This window comes from Protopterus annectens, chromosome 8.part0 (assembly GCF_019279795.1).
Source record: "Protopterus annectens isolate FY-2018-M chromosome 8.part0, PAN1.0, whole genome shotgun sequence".
NCBI lineage: Eukaryota > Metazoa > Chordata > Ceratodontiformes > Protopteridae > Protopterus > Protopterus annectens.
This window is the reverse complement of record NC_056741.1, coordinates 1,297,983,951-1,298,001,533: the sequence shown is the minus strand read 5'-3', so window position 1 is coordinate 1,298,001,533 and position 17,583 is coordinate 1,297,983,951. Positions and strand designations below refer to the sequence as shown.

The following is a 17,583-nucleotide window of genomic DNA, read 5'->3' as shown; positions in this document are numbered from 1 at the left end:
CATCAGTCTCAAAGTCCACCAAAGCCACAATCTAAAGATCTAAACCTCGTCTGGGACATAATGTGTTGGAGGAGCAGATCTCTCTGAGGTTTACCCCTTCTCTGGAACAGACTCAGCATTCATGAAACAGAGCTCTTCTGTAAGCCTGTTTAAAATGCAGTTTGGAGTCTGAGGCTCTGAGACACAGGCAGAGAGACAGTAGTAGGGCTACTTACCCATATGCCAATAAGGTGGCATGTTCTATGTGAACTTACTTGATTGTGCTTTGTTAAACAGGATGAACCTGCTAACATAAGAGGGATTTCTCCTTTACCCAAGCTTACAAATGCTGAGACTCGCTGTCTAGGTGATAGGATTCTGATACCATTAGATACCTTTTTTTTCATAGGAAACACTGCAGGTGTTACAGGAGACTAGAAAACCTGCTACAAGAAAATTTAAATGAAAGATTTTCTAGCTGGTGCCAATTGGTATTCCTGCTATTCTTTCATATCTGTGTTAGTTGCACAGTTCAGTACTGGCTTACTCTTCTGTGAAGGCACATTTTTCAGCCATATCCACCTATCTAACCTCAGATCCACCACTTTCTGCAGGTTTTGAAATCTGTCAGTTTTGAAAAGCGCATCCTACTTATCAGGTCACTGCGAACATCTGTACCTCCTCCTCCCTGGTACCTGAATTATGTATTCGCTGACTCTCCCTCCTTTTGAGCCTGGTTTTCCTTCCTCCTCAAAATTCTGTTCTTGGAAGACAGTTTTACTAGTTGCCCTTACCTCAGCCAAAAAGGTTTGAAGAGTTACAAGCTTTTGTACCAACTCTCTTTTCCTGTTTTTCCACAAGGAAAAAGGGTATCCCTTAGGACCAACTCTCCTTTCATGAACTCTCGCTAAACCAGTTAATACACTTGCCTACTTTCTACTCCAGTCCTCAAAGTAAAGGTGGTTGAAAGAATTTTATATTATTTAGATGTCCAGAGGCAGCTAAGGTTTATCTTGAAAAGGCAAACTATCAAAGACTGATCAGCTGTTTTTTGCTTTTCATTTTAAGAGATTTGGTGGCCCTGCCTCAAAGCAAACCATTTCTAGACAGATTTGCTTAGCAGTCTCTATTTTCCTTCCATGGGAAATCCCTTCCAAACCAAGTTAAAATCTGTTCCACCATAGCAGTAACTTCTTTATGGGCTTTTTTCAAAGGTCTAGACTCTAGCTCCATCTTAGAAACTGCCAGTTGGTCATTCATGCACATTTTTTTGCTAAGCACTATGTAATTGATGTTTTCTTCAGATCTACGATGGTTTCACCAGATCTGTCCTACAAGGAATTTCTCTGCTTTTTCCTCCTACCTGACATACTAAAGGCTTTGTGACAGTCTTCCCATATGCAGTCCGTACTGCAGTAGTGACTAAAGACGTAGTATAGTTGTGCATGATCTTACCATAACATTTGTCTAATTAGGTCAGTATTGTAGTATGAACACACTCCTTCCGTCCTCTATTTTATATTCCTTTCTCTTTTTTTTTTTTTTTTTTTTTTAAAGCTGAGGTGGACTTCTGTTTTACCATTTCCCCCTCTTCAAGTTGGCAGACAAAGCTCTCACCTTTACCCTTCTGATCTGAGGCAAGAAGGTCATGCGTATTTTCGTGCCCATAAATACCTGTTGTTACCACTTTACAATCTCGAGCTTAGAGCAAACATCTGATGTATTGCATGTTAAGAAGACACCCAAGCCTTGGTATGCTGGCTGGGTGTATTCTATCCTTGGGGAGGGTACTTCCCATGTGTAGTTATTACTGCAGCAGTCATCTTATTGGATGTTTACTGTTATGGTAAAATCTTGCACAACTGCATCTGCTTTTGTAAACATTTATAAAGACTACAGTTTGAAAAGAACTTAAATTAAATTGTTGAGAAAATGTAATTTTTAAGTTCTCATGTTCTCTTCTATGCATTGTCATTTGTTTTGAGAGATATGTACATTCTCTAGTTTAAAGATCCATTTGCAAAATCTTAATATGAAAAGATAGACAGACACATTTTAAGTAGTGATATCCCTTATCTGTAGAGGTGTTTAGATCAAAATGTTTGCCGGATTGCGATACTGATTTGATGCTGGAAGGACTTCTCCCTTGTTGACTCTAAGCGTTCGCATGTATAATGTGGTTAACATTTCTTTTAAAGTTGCAAGTGAATAAATTGTCCAGACACGTGGTCTGCAGTACTCCAAAGATGGCTGCCAGTCTCTTCCATTGTTGTCACTGGAGTCTGGAGCTGAGTGAATCACTTTCTCCTACCTCTCCACACAGACCTGAGTCTCTTTCATTATTAACACTGATATAGGAATACCAGTAACTTTTCTCTTATTTTCACTTGGCTGTTTGATCACACAGCTGAGAATTTGTGTGTCTCATTGTGCTTCAACTTCTTTGAGTGTGGTGACTCCTGTTAATGACCTTTTTAATTTCATGCTCCCATCCATACCTCTCAACCTCTTAGAGCAAGAAATCTGGAAATAGCCATAAATAATTGGGGGGGGGGACGACAAAGGCCCCAAAATAGAAAGTTGATAGAATAGCAGGATGTTAAGTTGTCTATCTCGCCTTCATTCTTGCTGGATGGGTTCGGAGCCGACCTCGGCTCCGACTCGGCCACTCTAAAGCTCGAGAGTTGGTTCCACCGGCTCGAGGCCCCCCTTATATCCCACAATGCTAGGCATGAATTACCTCAGATCTCATTTGCCGCTACAGCGATCGAGGTGTTGTTTTTTCTACCGGCTCAGGTCAGTGGTATTAGATCAGTCTTAAAAACTATTTAAACCCCTTTTTAGCTTAGCTTTTTCTTCTTTAGCTATAGTGTAGTGGATATTATCTTTTCTACCCTTATCCAGCTCCTTTCCCACAAGAACTGTTAAGTTCTTTCCTTAGGCCTTCGGGCCCTCTATCCCTAATAGTGGTGTGTATGTGTTTTGTAGGGATTTATTTTATATAAATAAATAATTTCCTTAGCTTTTAGTTAATTTACCTTTTTCTGATAGTGTAATCGGTGTGTGTGTGTTTTGTGTGGTGATTACACTTCGGTTCCTTGAAAATGTCCAAGGATTCAAAGGTCTCAGGCTTCAAGAAGTGTGACTCGTGCTGTCAGAAAATGTCTCTGACAGACGGTCACACTTCTTGTGTGTACTGCCTGGGACCTTTACACCTGCAGGACTCTTGTGCTGTATGCCATGGCTTCAGCCCCAGAGTCCTGCAGGAAAGAAAGAACAAACTCATCCTAAGGGGTTTGCTCAAGCCTGAAGGTTCCCTAACTGCTTCATCGGAAAACCTTCCAAGGCTTCTAAGACCTCGACTCCAGTTTCTGAGTCGAGGCCTAAAACCGAAGCCTACTGATACATCGGCTCGGCTGGAGCCGATGAGTCTTGACTACAGTTTCTGTGGTTCCCTCGGCTCGGCTGGAGCCGAGGTATTGAGATTCCTGGGTCGGCTCGATCAGACCATCGGAGCCGACATCTAGAAAGAGGTCGAGGTCACCATCCCTTGGCTCCGTTCATTCGGCTCCAGCGTCTCCCTTGCTGTCTGAACAGAGCCACAGATCTCACTCCTCCAGGTCATCGAGGCTCTCGGATCATGACCTCCAGAGGGTAGTGAGTCGACTTCTAAAGTCCGAGGCACTGGCCCAAATGCTTCAGAGCCCGACTCATCAGTCGATGCCTCAACCTATTCCTCTAAATATTCCTCTTCCGACTCCTTTGAGCTCGGAGCCCGGGCGTCTCGGAACCGAGACTGTGGTAGCGTCGGAGCCGATACATTTGTCTTCGGCTCCGTCGTCGGCTCCGATTTCTTCTTTTGAAGAATCTCGGCGCCGGACTTCCCTCGTCGGCTCCGAGGGGGTGAGTGGCATCGGACCCTTGTCCGACCCCCCTCTCCCTCTCGGTGCTTCGGCGCTGGTGAGTTCGGCTCCCACATCGGCCTCGGAGCCATCTCTGTCGGTGCCGAGGGAGGTTCTCAGCTTCTCGGAGCGGGGACCTCTGGCTCTGCCTGACGGGGGTGCGTTCGAGGTCATGCGGAGAGTGTTGGAACCTTGTTCAACTGCACAGTCGGCTCCGTCCGTCCCTCCCTCTTCGGTGCCTCAGGTTATGTCTACTCACTCCCTCATCTCAGACCGCAGAGAGCCAGCTCCTCAAGAATCCCCTGTGGGGATCTCATCCTCTTCTGAGGCCTCCCCTGAATTGGCAGGGGAGCCCCCTAGGAAGAGAAAGTGTAAGAGGAAGCACATAGACTCACCTGAGTCTGTCACCTCTGACAGATTTAGAGGATTCCGAGGGTTCCCCCCATTCCCCTTCTGAAGATGTCTCCTTTGCGGACATTCTAGAGATCCTGAAACAAAGGGGAAATTGGCCAGCCCTTAACCCTTCGGAGGATGAATCTGTGTATCTTGAGGCGTTTGGCTCTCGCCCTTCCACCTCCTGGGTGTCCCCCTTTGATCCCCTCATGCAGGTGGTGGCAAAAGCCTGGACGGCTCCTGACTCAGTGGACCCTACCCCCAGGAGACCTTCTAAATTTATAACAGCACCAACTGACAAACAATTTCTGACCAAAGGTGTTACTGTGGATGCTATGGTGGTAGCTGCTGCCACCAAGAAGGAACTAGCTGATCCTTCAGTGCCTGTTCATCCCCCTAACAAAGAATCTAGGTCTATGAACAGGTATGGGAAGCGGATGTTTTCGTCAGCGACCTTTGCAATGCGTTCGCTGAACTACCTATGCCATTTCACCCATCTCCAGAGAGACTTGATCAAGGAAGCGAGTGAGATGTTAAAGGATCCTACAGCTGCAGATTTTCAGGACAAAATGAACACCCAGCTGACTACCCTGAATTCGATGGCTAACTCCTCCATGCGCCTCCTTTCATATGCGGCTGATGGAGCGAGTAGAGCTGCAGGGACAGGTGTTGCCTTACGCCGGCATGCCTGGATGCGACTATGCAATTTTGCGGACCCCTTTAAAATGTCTTTCACTAATTCCCCGTTTGATGGATCATCTCTCTTTGGTCCTCAAGTGAAAGAAACCTTGACTAGGTGCGAGACGGATGGCAAAACTCTATCTGCCGTCGGAGTCCGTTTTCTACTCCTTCTAGACCTTACCCCAAAGGCCAGAAAAGTGGGAAGATGTGGTTCCAAACAATCTCAAGGGAATTTGCCTGGCGACAGAATCGGTTCCCTCCAGAGGCAGAGGAGGAACAATAATGGTAAGCGCCGCCCCAGAGGCAGAGGGGGTCCGCAGAACCAGGGCAATCGAGAAACCTTTTCCGATAAGCCCTTTCAGCATCCCTGAGGTGTTGCCCGACTGTCCAACTTCGGAGGCAGTCGGGGGAAGGTTGTCACTGTACCCAGAAGCCTGGCTATCCCTAACTCAAGACAAGTGGGTACAGTCCATCATTTCCGAAGGCTATTCCATTCCCTTCATTCGCATTCCAAACCGATCAAAAAAAATCCCTTCCAGATGTTCCACCCGCTCAAAGGGATGTAGCAGCTTTGGAAATTTCAAAGCTGCTTGCAAAAAGAGCAATTCAGCCAGTTCCAGCAGACCAGCAAGGATCCGGAATCTACTCCAGGTTCTTTTTAGTTCCAAAGAAAACAGGGGACTGGAGACCAATTTTGGATCTCAGTATCTTGAACAAGTCGGTCAAGAAAACAAGATTTCGGATGGTCACGCTACAGTCCATCCTTCCCCTATTGGGAAAGGAAAACTGGATGCCCTCTATAGACCTTCAGGATGCGTACTATCACATAAAAATGAACAGACGCTCCAGAAGGTTCCTCTGCTCCAGGCTGGGAACCAGTCATTTTCAATTCAGGGCCCTGCCCTTTGGTCTCACCACTGCCCCCCAGGTGTTTACCAAATGCATGGCAGTGGTAGCTTCTCACCTGAGACGTCAAGGATTCCAGGTGTTTCCATATTTGGACGACTGGCTCCTCACAGCTCCCACCAAGCATCTTCTTCTAATGGCCAGGGACTACACTTTTCGTATTTGTCAAAACTTAGGCATTTCAATAAATTGCGAAAAGTCTGTTTTGTCGCCTTGTCGTACTATTACCTTCATAGGCGCAAATCTAGACAGTCAACATGTCTGCGAGACTAACAGATCAGAGAATAACAGACATACACAAACTGGTCTCGCTCCTCTTCAGCAGCAACAGAGTCAAAGCCAGGTTAGTTCTGAAAGTATTGGGGATTATGGCGGCTGCCATACCTCTGCTTCCATTAGCCAGATTCCACATGAGAATCCTTCAATAGATGCTCTTCACACAATGGTCATACCAGCAACGTCCGATGTCCCACACCATTATGATTACGCAAACATGCAGGAATCATCTTCTGTGGTGGATGTCTTCCCCTCAGCTCTTCTTGGGAAGACCCTTTGTTCCTTCCCCTCCGGTTGCTACTCTGACAACGGACGCCTCCCTGATTGGGTGGGGGGGGCATTATCAGGGCAGAACTGTCCAGGGCACATGGCAACCAGACGAATGCCACTTGCACATAAATGTTCTAGAGATGAGAGCAGTGCTTTTAGCGTTGCAAGCCCTTCAAGACTCTCTTCCCTTGGGAACGATAGCAATCCAGACGGACAATATGTCTGTAGTGTGGTATATCAACAAACAAGGCGGAACCAGGTCCTATCCCCTATGTCGAGAAGCACTCAGACTGTGGCAATGGGCGGTTTCTTCTCAGCGGTTTCTGATAGCAACGCACATCCCCGGGAAATCCAATCAAATCGCGGACAAGTTGAGCAGAGCTATCCTCATGCCCCACGAGTGGTCTCTGAAAGACTCTGTTGTGAGAGAAATTTTTCTCAAGTGGGGTCAGCCTTGCTGCGACCTTTTTGCTACTCCCCAGAACAGCAAGTGCAGAGATTATTTCACCCTATTCCCGTTACCAGGCCAGCCCAGCAGAGACGCTCTAGTCCAAGTTTGGCCCCGGGGACTTCTGTATGCATTTCCTCCTTCCCACTAATCTCTCAAGTGATACAGAAAGCTATCGCTCAGAAGGCCTCCTTGATCCTCATTGCTCCTTACTGGCCTCGACAGGTTTGGTTCCCCTTTCTACATCAATTTCTGTTGGAGCAACCTTGGCATCTGGACCTAGTTCCAGATCTTTTGATCCATCAGTCGGGTCAGTTTCATCGCTCCCTCCCTCTCTGAACCTCACTGCTTGGTTCCTCCAATTCCAACCTTAGCCAGGCTTCCTCAAATATCTCACTCTGTTAGAGATATTTTGATAGCTTCCCATAAATCTTCCACTCGAAAGATTTATCTGAGTAAGTGGAAACGTTTCGCCTATTGGGCTCAAGGAAGGGACATAGATCCTTTCACGGCTTCCATCCAAATAGTCCTTGATTTTCTAGCTGAACTCTTCCATGCAGGTTCATCTCCTCCTACTCTTAAAGTTCAATTGGCAGCTATTTCTAACTTTCATGTGGGCATTTCAGAGTCTGCCATAATGTCCCACAAGCTTTGCAAAGCCTTTTTGAAGGGAGTTTTTCTACTCAGACCTCCTATAAGAAATCCTCCTCCTCCTTGGGACCTAAATTTAGTTCTCAGTTCCTTAATTCTTTCCCCTTTCGAACCTGCAGCTTCCTGTTCTTTAAAACTGCTATCATGGAAGACTCTCTTTCTGGTAGCTATTACTTCAGCTAGAAGAGTTTCAGAACTTCATGCACTCAGCTGTAGACCTCCTTATCTGTTGTTCCATAAGGACAGGGTATCCTTACGAACCAACCCGTCCTTTTTACCTAAAATAGCCTCGGCGTCTAACCTAAATCAAAGCATTGACCTCCCTGTTTTTTTTCCAGAATATTCTAATAGGTCTGAACAAAAATTGCATTGGCTAGATGTTCATCGTCAGTTAAGGTACTATTTGGATAGAACCAAACAATTCAGAAAATCTGACCAGCTGTTTGTCTCTTATGCAGAAGGCAGAAAGGGACTTTCTGTTTCCAAGGTATCACTATCTAGATGGCTAACATCTCTAATTTCCATTGTCTATGAAATAAGACACCAAAAGCTGCCTAACAAACCTAAAGCCCATTCCACCAGAGCTTTGGCTACTTCTATAGCCTTCCAAGACAGACTGCCTATTGACACCATTTGTGCAGCGGCTACTTGGGCTACTCCTCACACTTTCATTTCACATTATAAGTTGGATTTAGCTTCTTGGCATAGAGCTAACTTTGGTTCCACTGTTCTCAATAGTCTGTTCCATTAGGCCACCCGGGACAAGGTGCTAGGGACGCGGTCCCATCCAGCAAGAATGAAGGCGAGATAGACAACTTAACATATAGAAGTTATGTTCTTACCATAACGTTCCATGTTAGTTGTCTTCTTCTCGCCTTCTTTCTTCGTCCCTCCTTCCCCTGGCCTGGACAGACCTAGAGGAGTTTGATTGTGACCTCTCTTTCTACCACCTCTTTGCGATAGGTATATGCTCTGCTGTGCATATTTTCCTAGATCAGGCTTAGGTCACCTTTTCTCCTTCCCTTTGTTTATAGAGGTGGACTCTTTTCCAGTTTTTTCATGGTTGTATTATTAGCTGGGCCTAGCTCACAAACGAGATCTGAGGTAATTCACGCCTAGCATTGTGGGATATAAGGGGGGCCTCGGGCCGGTGGAACCAACTCTCGAGCTTTAGAGTGGCCGAGTCGGAGCCGAGGTCGGCTCCGAACCCATCCAGCAAGAAAGAAGGCGAGAAGAAGACAACTAACATGGAACGTTATGGTAAGAACATAACTTCTATTTTTGCAGTAGCATGCATTTTTCTGTAGGGTATGAAGTCTGAAACTCAAATGCCTGTTATTTTCTGACTTTAATTCTCAATTCTTTGCAAAAATTTTGAGGAACAGACCAAAAAATGAGGCAAAAACTCGGACATTCTGTGAAAGTCTGTACAGTTGAGGGGTATGCTCCCATCTCATTTGTCTGCATTCATTCCATTGTCATTATAGCTACTTCTGTTTCAGTGTATACTTTCCCTATTATATTTTCAGTAGAAAAGATTTTTTTGTTTGTTTTAGAGTAAATTGTTCTGAAGCAGGAATATATGAAGTAACTGCTTGAAAACTTGGTGAGAGCCAAAGAATATAGTTAATAGAACTAATTTTTAGGTAGCTGGACCATTCATCTAACACAGGTGGAGATTCTTATAACTATGTACTGTGCATTTGGAAGGTGAATGAGTGACTAAAGAAGGAAAATAAAATACATGAAAATTAAACTAAATTGTAATATAGAGGATAAAACTTTTGAGTTATAATGGAGGTACATTGTGGCTGATGGTACATAACCAGTAATGAGAAATTTATGCATATAGTGTTTCATGTTGCAGTATAAGCAGTGTTAATATTACTTTTTGTGTGTGTTCTTTTTGTGTGTGTTATAAGAACTGGTGAACACAAAAGTAGATTGTATTAGTGTTTTGTGAAAGTACAGTTTAACTAGCTTTCCTTTTTAATGCTGTTTTTAGCTACAGCTCTTCTTTTTCGAACATCATGAGCAGCACCACCACATGTATTTTTTGTCTGATTTGTTTTAATCTTAAACCCTGGTTTTGAAGGCTTGAGTCAAGTAATTTAATTTTGTCATGCCCCGTCCATTATCTTTGAATTCTTGAAGTGTGGTTTACACTAGAGTACTTTTCACTGTAAGTAAATTTCCCACTTGCATCTGTTTACCATGGTTTCCTTTAGTCTGTAGATTGAAGAAACAGTGGTGTCATACATAATGATCACATAAACAGTAATTTTAGGTGGTTTATAATGGTCTAAAATTTGAATACCGCTTTTAACATAGAGGAAGGTTGTTTGTTTTTATATCTGTGTACATGCTAGAGCTTAGAGTATTACACACAAAATGAAATGGATAAAAAGGTAAACATTTAACTACTAATCTGAGACTAAGTATTTTTTTCCTTCCTAGGTTGTCGTGCAGAACATGTGTAGTAGTTGGAAACGGGAACACACTCAGAAACAGCTCTTTAGGGAAGCTAATTAACCAGCATGATATTGTGATAAGGCAAGTTGAAGATTTTTCATTTTTCTAGCTGCCATGTGTGCTGGCCATCAATCCCCTCCCCCTTGCTGGGTTTCAGACCACTCATTCACTCCTACTGGTGTATGAAGACAAGAGCCGTCATACAGGCTGCCGGGGGGGGTTGCGTCCTGGTTGGTATCTCAACCATGAGGGCATTGGTACTGGTCCAAATTCCCACCTTTCTGGTCAGGGAATCAAACTAAATACATCACTACAGAGGATTACAGTAGCTTTCCATTGTACCTGCACCACTCCCATATAGTTTGAAAGTTAGCACCAGGCAGTGGCTTGAAGAGCTGAAAGCCCACTCCCAGGACACTTGTGCATTTCCACCACTTATTCTAGAAGTTGAGGTAGCACACATTCTTGTCAACCCTGCACCTCACCTGACCCCCAGGATGGGTATGTAGATCCTATCCTACCATCTCTGACAAATGCCAGTCAGATTTAGGTTGCTTGAGCCATAGTTAGGGCATTTTCCTTTTATACCTATAGAGCTGGCTGTTTCATGTTATTTTTAGGTTTGAAAATCTTTCTGTTAACTGTTGCACAGTTTTCAACAAAGTAAATTCTCTAGAAAAAAGTCCCCCCCCCACACACACACCCCTTTGATAATACTAACTTAAGCTGTTTTTTCTTGCAGAAAATAAGTGCATGCAGTTTTCTAAAAATTGGAAAATTACCTTGAACAGTACTGTATAATACATAGCATAAAAAGTCATAAAGATTGTGAGTAGGTAGTCTGTTATTTTTCTATATGAAATGTAAAACAGTACATTCATTCTGATTTCAGTTCTTAATCTGTTTTTGCATTTTACATGCATTTTTTCCTCCAGGGGCTTCAGTCTCTGAGGGAGCACCCCTTATTGAGTATTATCACTGGTTTCCCTCTGAAAGGAGATAGCTGGGAAGCCAGTACTTATGGTCATTGCACTGCAAGAGAGAAGATTTTTCTTAATTGTTGGTACACTGTTTCCCACGTGCTGTTGGGCCTTGAACAGGTAGTGGAACAGGCTTGGGTGTGCATGGTTCCATGTGTCCTTCCTGCAGCAATGCAGCTCGTCTTGACACCTTGTCATTCTGAAGTTGATAGCTCCATCCCCAGTTTCTTGTATGGAGTACTGCCACAATTCGCATTTAAGGAGAAAGACAAGGCAGCAGTTGGGCAAGCATTTTCTTTTCTGTTTAGGTGGCCCCTCCATTATGAGGGCTGCTGTTCAAACCCTAATTGACATTGGTACAGGTGGATACTCTGCCCCCTTCATCATTCTGCTTGTGATCACAAATATATTTCATTTTATAAGCAGGTAATCCCCTTAGGCCAGTGCCTTTTGTCATGGGGCAACCTGGGAACTCTGTTTGCCTAAGTCACTTGCCCACTATCACACAGTAGGTAAATACAGAATGAGGGAATCAAACCTAGGACTACATGATGACTCTTGTTAGAAGCTTATAGTATTAATGTTCTGTAAATTATTGAACATTTCTAATCATAAAGATCATTGCTGCATGGTTTTCATAATACAAATGGAGTGAATAGCAGCTTGTGGACTTCAATCTTATAGTCAGATGTCTCATGACAGGGTGTGAAGTAACCTTTCATGTTATTAAAAGGGAAGACTCGCTGCAAAAGAGAGTGTAACCCACACTATTTTGGTTATATTTCTTTTTTTCCCCTCTGAATTGAGCAGTCACCAGTTTCATTCAAAGTACTTTGGCAATCAGAAGAGCAAAATAAGCACACCAGTTTGACTTCTCATCTTGGAATTACAGATGCTGGTTAGCTGTGCATTTTTCCTGTTTTTGACTTTTTATGGGATTTTTGGGGTGGTTAATGAAGTCCTCAGAAAAAAAAATCTCCAACCTTTTTTCTGTAGGTGGCAGACTCCCCTAAAGGATTATCACTTCCAGTACTGATTTTGCCTAGAAGAGAAGCATGACATGGTACGTTGTGACTGCAAGTCTTTTGATAGTTTTGAGAGATCTAGGAATTTGAACACCTTCATACAATACTGTAAGCTAGTGGCTTTAGTTCACTGAGTGCTTTTCCCATCCACAACAGAGGAATGTAGTTCTTGGATTTGGTTTGCCTCAGAAGAGAGTAAGAAACTCAATAGCCTGCAGTACCTCATAAAAAACCCACTGAAAAAAGAAGTCTGAAAACTTTTTGGGGAGAATTGGTGATGGAAGCTATGACTTTAAAAGAAAAACTCTATACTTCCTTATATAGTAGCTATGGCAGATAAAAGCATGATGACCTTGGACAAGTGTGTGAGGAAGATGGCATCCACTGGTTGTTATGCATGTTTTGTTTCCCTCCCTTTAACTACTGTATCTGATGTCAGTTTTCATTCTGTCTTCAACCTGTGAGTTCAGATCCAATCTTCTGATCCGACTCTGCTGTTGCAATAGCTTGTGGCAACCAAAAAAGCTCTGGAGCTCCTCCCTTACCCGTAATGCACCCTCCTAGGTTATCTCAGATTTCGTTTGCTGCTTTGTGAAAGATGTGGTTCTGCAATAGCTCTGAGGCACATAAGTTTAAGTTCAGTATTATACTACATCTGCTATGAGAAATAACCCACAAAAGTTTTTGGGTATTTTCGATGGACTTGAGAATCCCTTATTAAACTGCACTGAGGTTGGTAATGGTAGTATTAACACTGCAATTGATGTTTCTTTAAAAATCAAGATTCGTGCCATAGAAAACAGTTCATTTAAACTAAAAAGGCAGCAATATCAAAATTATCATCTTGAAGTTTGTTTAAAAGAAAGTATTGTTCCTCGTGGGCTTAGTGTTAAAAATGCCCAAACAAAGGAGTAATATACCAGAACTTCTAGCTGTATGGCCAATGACTAATCTAGAGTGCAGTTTCAAATATATACAACTTATTAAATATACTAAACGTGAAGCAGAATCCTTATCTGCCAGTATTAGAGAGCAGTACGAAGGTTTGTTGGGAACTTTTGACAGTGATTTAGTGATTTTTTTCAGACAGTTCAAGTACACCATTCTAGTGACTACGACAACGTGAAAGAACATGGCAGGGAAGTTCACGTTAACGTAGCAGAACTAGACCTGCCTATTTCTTCTTCTTTTTCTAAGCAAAGACTAGCATGTCCACTACCTGTAAAGGACTTAACTCAGGAGAAGAAACCACGCTCTCGCAGCAGGACACGCATGAAAAGGAAGTTTGAAGGGGATGCCTCAGGCACACTAACGATCAAAAAATTCTGGGACAAAGGCAAGAAAGTGTAATTTGGAATTTATCATCCCATATTTTGTCTGATGCTGAAACTTCAGTTTTAATTAAGGGACGCTCATTTATCCCCACACAAAAACAGGACTTTGCTGAGGTAATATTAGATTTTAAAATGTTTGTCAGAAATATACTGTTGAAGTTGAATTTTAAAAATAATGGTGTCTATGATGCTCATATTTTCAAGAAACCAAGCACTTCTACCCAATTCTAATTCATTGGTCACTGGATTTGAAAAATTACGCCTAGATTATTTTTATAAAATTTATGCTTCTAATAATAATCTTACTAAAACACGTGGGAGGAAGTATAATTTAACAAAATCGGAGTATAAGGCATTGAAAGATTTGCAGGAAAATAAATTATTCGATCAGCTGATAAAGGAGGTCCTATCGTGCTGTTTGACAATGATAGATATAGTAATGATATGATAAATATGCTATTTGATACTGATTTTTATGTCAAATACAATGAAAACTTGTTGATTTTATGATTTTTAAAAGTGAGTAATACTATTAAATATCTTTTTAAAGAAGGTTTGATTGATAAATCCTTGTTCAACTATTTAATGGTCTATGATGCTTTGGTACCTGTTATTCAAGGCTTGCCCAAATTGCATAAAGATCCACTTTGTCCTCCATTATGCCCTAGTGTAGCAAGGTGGAATTGGTGCACCAAGCCTGCATCCATATATATATATATATATATATATCAACAGTTAAGACAAGCTCTTGAATGCTTGTACACGTATTTTAAGAGATGCCCCAAATTTTAAGTGACCTATTTTTATTCATGGAAGCATGTAAGAGAAACTGTTTTTGGTAACACTAGATGTTGTCCCTTTTTACAGTTATTCCTAATAACGAAGGAATTAAATGTGTTAAACAATTCTTGGAAAGACAGATTTTACTGAAAGGAAAATTAAATTGGTCAGTATTTTATTGGATAGTGTCCTACACGATAATATCTTTATATTTGGTGACTGTTTTTACTGGCAAACGCATGGAGTAGCTATGGGCACATCATGTGCCAATAGCTATGCCATTGCTGTTTTGGCAATATGGGAACTGCAACACATTTTTGATGGACCCTGTAATAAGTATTTTACCGTCGATTTGTGGATGATGTGTACCTGCTATGGGAGGGGCCCATTGACATTTCATGAGTTTACAAGTTGTATTAGTAAGTCTTAAGATTCTCTTCGGAAATTTAAGTTAACAGTGTACATTTTTTAGATGTTAAAGTATTGTTGGATTTAGAAGGTAATATTTCAACACAGTTGTATAGAAAGTCATTCCACTGTAATAACCTTTTATTTAAGGAGAGCATGCATCCACCACATATTTTTAAAAATGTGGCTAGAAGTCAAGTTTTATAGAGGTTCCAGATTGAGTGTACAAGATACAGAGTTTACACAGCAGACCCGTAACTGAATGAAAGCATTTACTGCAAGGGGTTATGCTCAGGATGATGTCAGTGAAAGTGTTGACTTAGTAATCTAAGAACTAGTACAGCTAAGCCTTTGGTAGGAAATTTAGCAGTGAAATGAATTTAAGTCATGTAAAGGATAAGAAATTGAAAGTATGTATATTCCAGTGATATAAAACAATATAGGGACATCATTGAAAAGCACTGGAGTATTTTAACAGACAATATCAAAGAAATAGATTTTAAACCTAAGTTTGTCTATAAGAACATGAAATCTTTGAGAAGACATCTTTGCTATCCTAGGAATAAGGTGACTGATTTTAGTCCTAAGTGTACTACTACCTGTGGTAAGTGCCATGCTTGTAAGTACATTGATAGTAGTAATACATTTAATCACCCTGATTAGGCTAGATCATACACATTCAGTGTACATGCTACATGTAGTACAGATCATGTGGTGTACTTGGCTTACTGTGCCATATGTTTAAGATTTTATATCAGAAAAACAGAGCCCTCTGAGATGGAATTAAGGAGCACTACTATCATATTGCTAAGAGCAGTAATATAAGTGCACTATCTAAATATGTTTTAGATGCTGATAACCCACATTATTTTATGTTTATGCTAATAGGACACATTTTTGAAAATATTAGGAAGTGTGATATTAGAAATCTAACTGAGCAGTTAGAAGCAAAATGGATAGTCAGGCTCAGGGGTGACTATGGACATGACCTTAATGACAGAGTTCCCATTGGACTTGAACTTAAAGCTAGACCATTGAGTAGGAAATAGTATAATATTTTTGTATTTTTATTATAATTTTGTTTATTTTATGATTTTGATACGATGTTTAATAATTGATGAGCTTGGTTTTAGTTTGTATTGTACAATATGTATTCAGATGAGTTTTAATAGTTTGTGCCTTTAAGATAGAGTGAAATATAGTCATGTGATACTGTGATTAAAGTATTTAATGAGCAGTCTTTGTGTTTGTAATATACATCTGATGAAGTAGCTTTGCTCCAAAAGCGCTCATGTTTTTACCTTGGCATTAAAGACGGAATTTATACTAGAGGTTTTGGCTGTCCTTGGGTCCTTATGTTTGTTTTTTGTATTTTCAGTATTATGTTTTACTTTCCTAACTTTCCTTCAAATAATTTGCTTTGTCATTTTTCTTCCCTTACCTTAGCGACTAGTTTAGCTGTAAGGTTTACCCTTTTTCTTCCCTTCCTTCTCTGTACGAAAGTACCTTGCCATACTGCTGCTAGTATCTCCTTTTTTACACTTTTCAGTGTAAACCTTTTTAACCATTGTTGGTATTCTTTAGTTCCTGTTCTTGTAAGAACAAAGATTTTTTTCTCTTGTTTATAATGGCTGATGAAGAGGCTTTAAGAAATGTGGTCTCAAGATCCCATTTAGTGATGCGCATAACCTATGTGTTTGCCTCAGCCCCCTTCACTTGCAGGAGGACTGTGCTATTTGTCATGTGCTCAACCACAGAGCATTGGTTAAACGCAAGAATAAACTTATTTTGAAAGGTCTTTTGCCTTCCTCCTTTGGTGAGGCAATTTCTGGAGTTTCACCAAAACAAAAAAATTAAAAGAAATCTTAGCATTTTAGCACTGCTTCTTCCCCGTCTTCAAAAGTTCCAGACAAAAGAATAAAAAGACCCATCTCAGTGCCAACCTCTCCATTGGATCAGACCACAGAAAGGCCAAGACATCGGATCTGACAACTTTGTCAGATTCAAAAGCAAAACAGTTTAGACCTTTTGGTTCAACTTCTTTGGATCCGTCTCAAGTCAGGAAGAAGGATACTATTAAGACTCATCAATACCTTCCTAGGACTAAATATTCACCCTGTCTTGACCCGGTCCCTTCCAGGGTTCCGTCTCCTTTCTTGGAGAGACCAAAATCTCCATCAGTTATGTCAACTTGCTCTTTCAAGAGTCTCACTGAAGAAGACATGGAGACTAGTGAATCTCTGAGTGCAAGGTATGCAAGGGGTTCCTTTGGTTCCTACCCCATTGGGTCAGGAGTTCTGTGCATCAGTTACCCCCTCACTTATTCCTAGTCTGACTTGTTTTGAAGTATTGGAGCCATTGGATCTGAACCACCCACCATTTGCATCTGATCTGAGGATCTCCATTTTCTTGGCTCCGATGTTTGCTCTTGAGTTTTTCAGCCCAGTTGGAGCAGAGGACCTCTTAGAGCCGTAGCGGCCTTGTTGGCTCCAAGGTAATAGACTTGGCCCCTAGGTTTTATGAGCCATCTCTACACCTTGGAGCCTCTGCTTGGACCAGCTTAGCTCCGGCCTCAGCCTCAGGAAGATTGTCTTCTTAGTGGGGGGGAACTATGACCCAGAGGCATGCCCTTTTGGATCCAGAGTCCTTCCCTTGTCAGGGACAGTCAGCTGTTGAGTTTCTGGAGAGAGCCATGTCTGTCTCGGCAGCTAAGACAGTGCCTACACCCTCGGATCCACAACCTTCACCTTTGACAACTTTGTGCATGGCTTCTCACTCTGATCTCCCACTGGGACAGTGGGCACCCAAACCCCAGGCTTCCCAACCGGGTTTCCCCACCTCTTCTGATACTTCCCCAGAACACACCATAGAGGAGATCCCTAAGAAGAGGAAACACCTGGACTCCACTGAAGAATCCGTCATCAAGGACACTGACTTTGGTTAAGGTGAAGTATCCCCAAGGTCACCTCCTGATGATGTCTCCTTGGAGTCATCTTAGAAATCCTAAAACAGAGAGGTGGCTTGAAGTCCAGCAATCCTTTGTCTGAGGAGTCTGTGTACCTTGTGGAGTTTGGTGCC

At 42.0% G+C, this 17,583-nt stretch overlaps 1 protein-coding gene across 1 annotated transcript in view; it reads left to right on the top strand.

Moving 5' to 3' along the window:
* The window catches only part of ST3GAL4 (ST3 beta-galactoside alpha-2,3-sialyltransferase 4), a gene marked incomplete in the record, with an annotated part of 1,396,457 nt that overhangs the window by 501,543 nt on the left and 877,331 nt on the right, over positions 1–17,583 (top strand). The window contains 1 exon segment of the mRNA XM_044080811.1: positions 9,964–10,059. Within this exon segment, the coding sequence (XP_043936746.1) occupies positions 9,964–10,059 (96 nt within the window).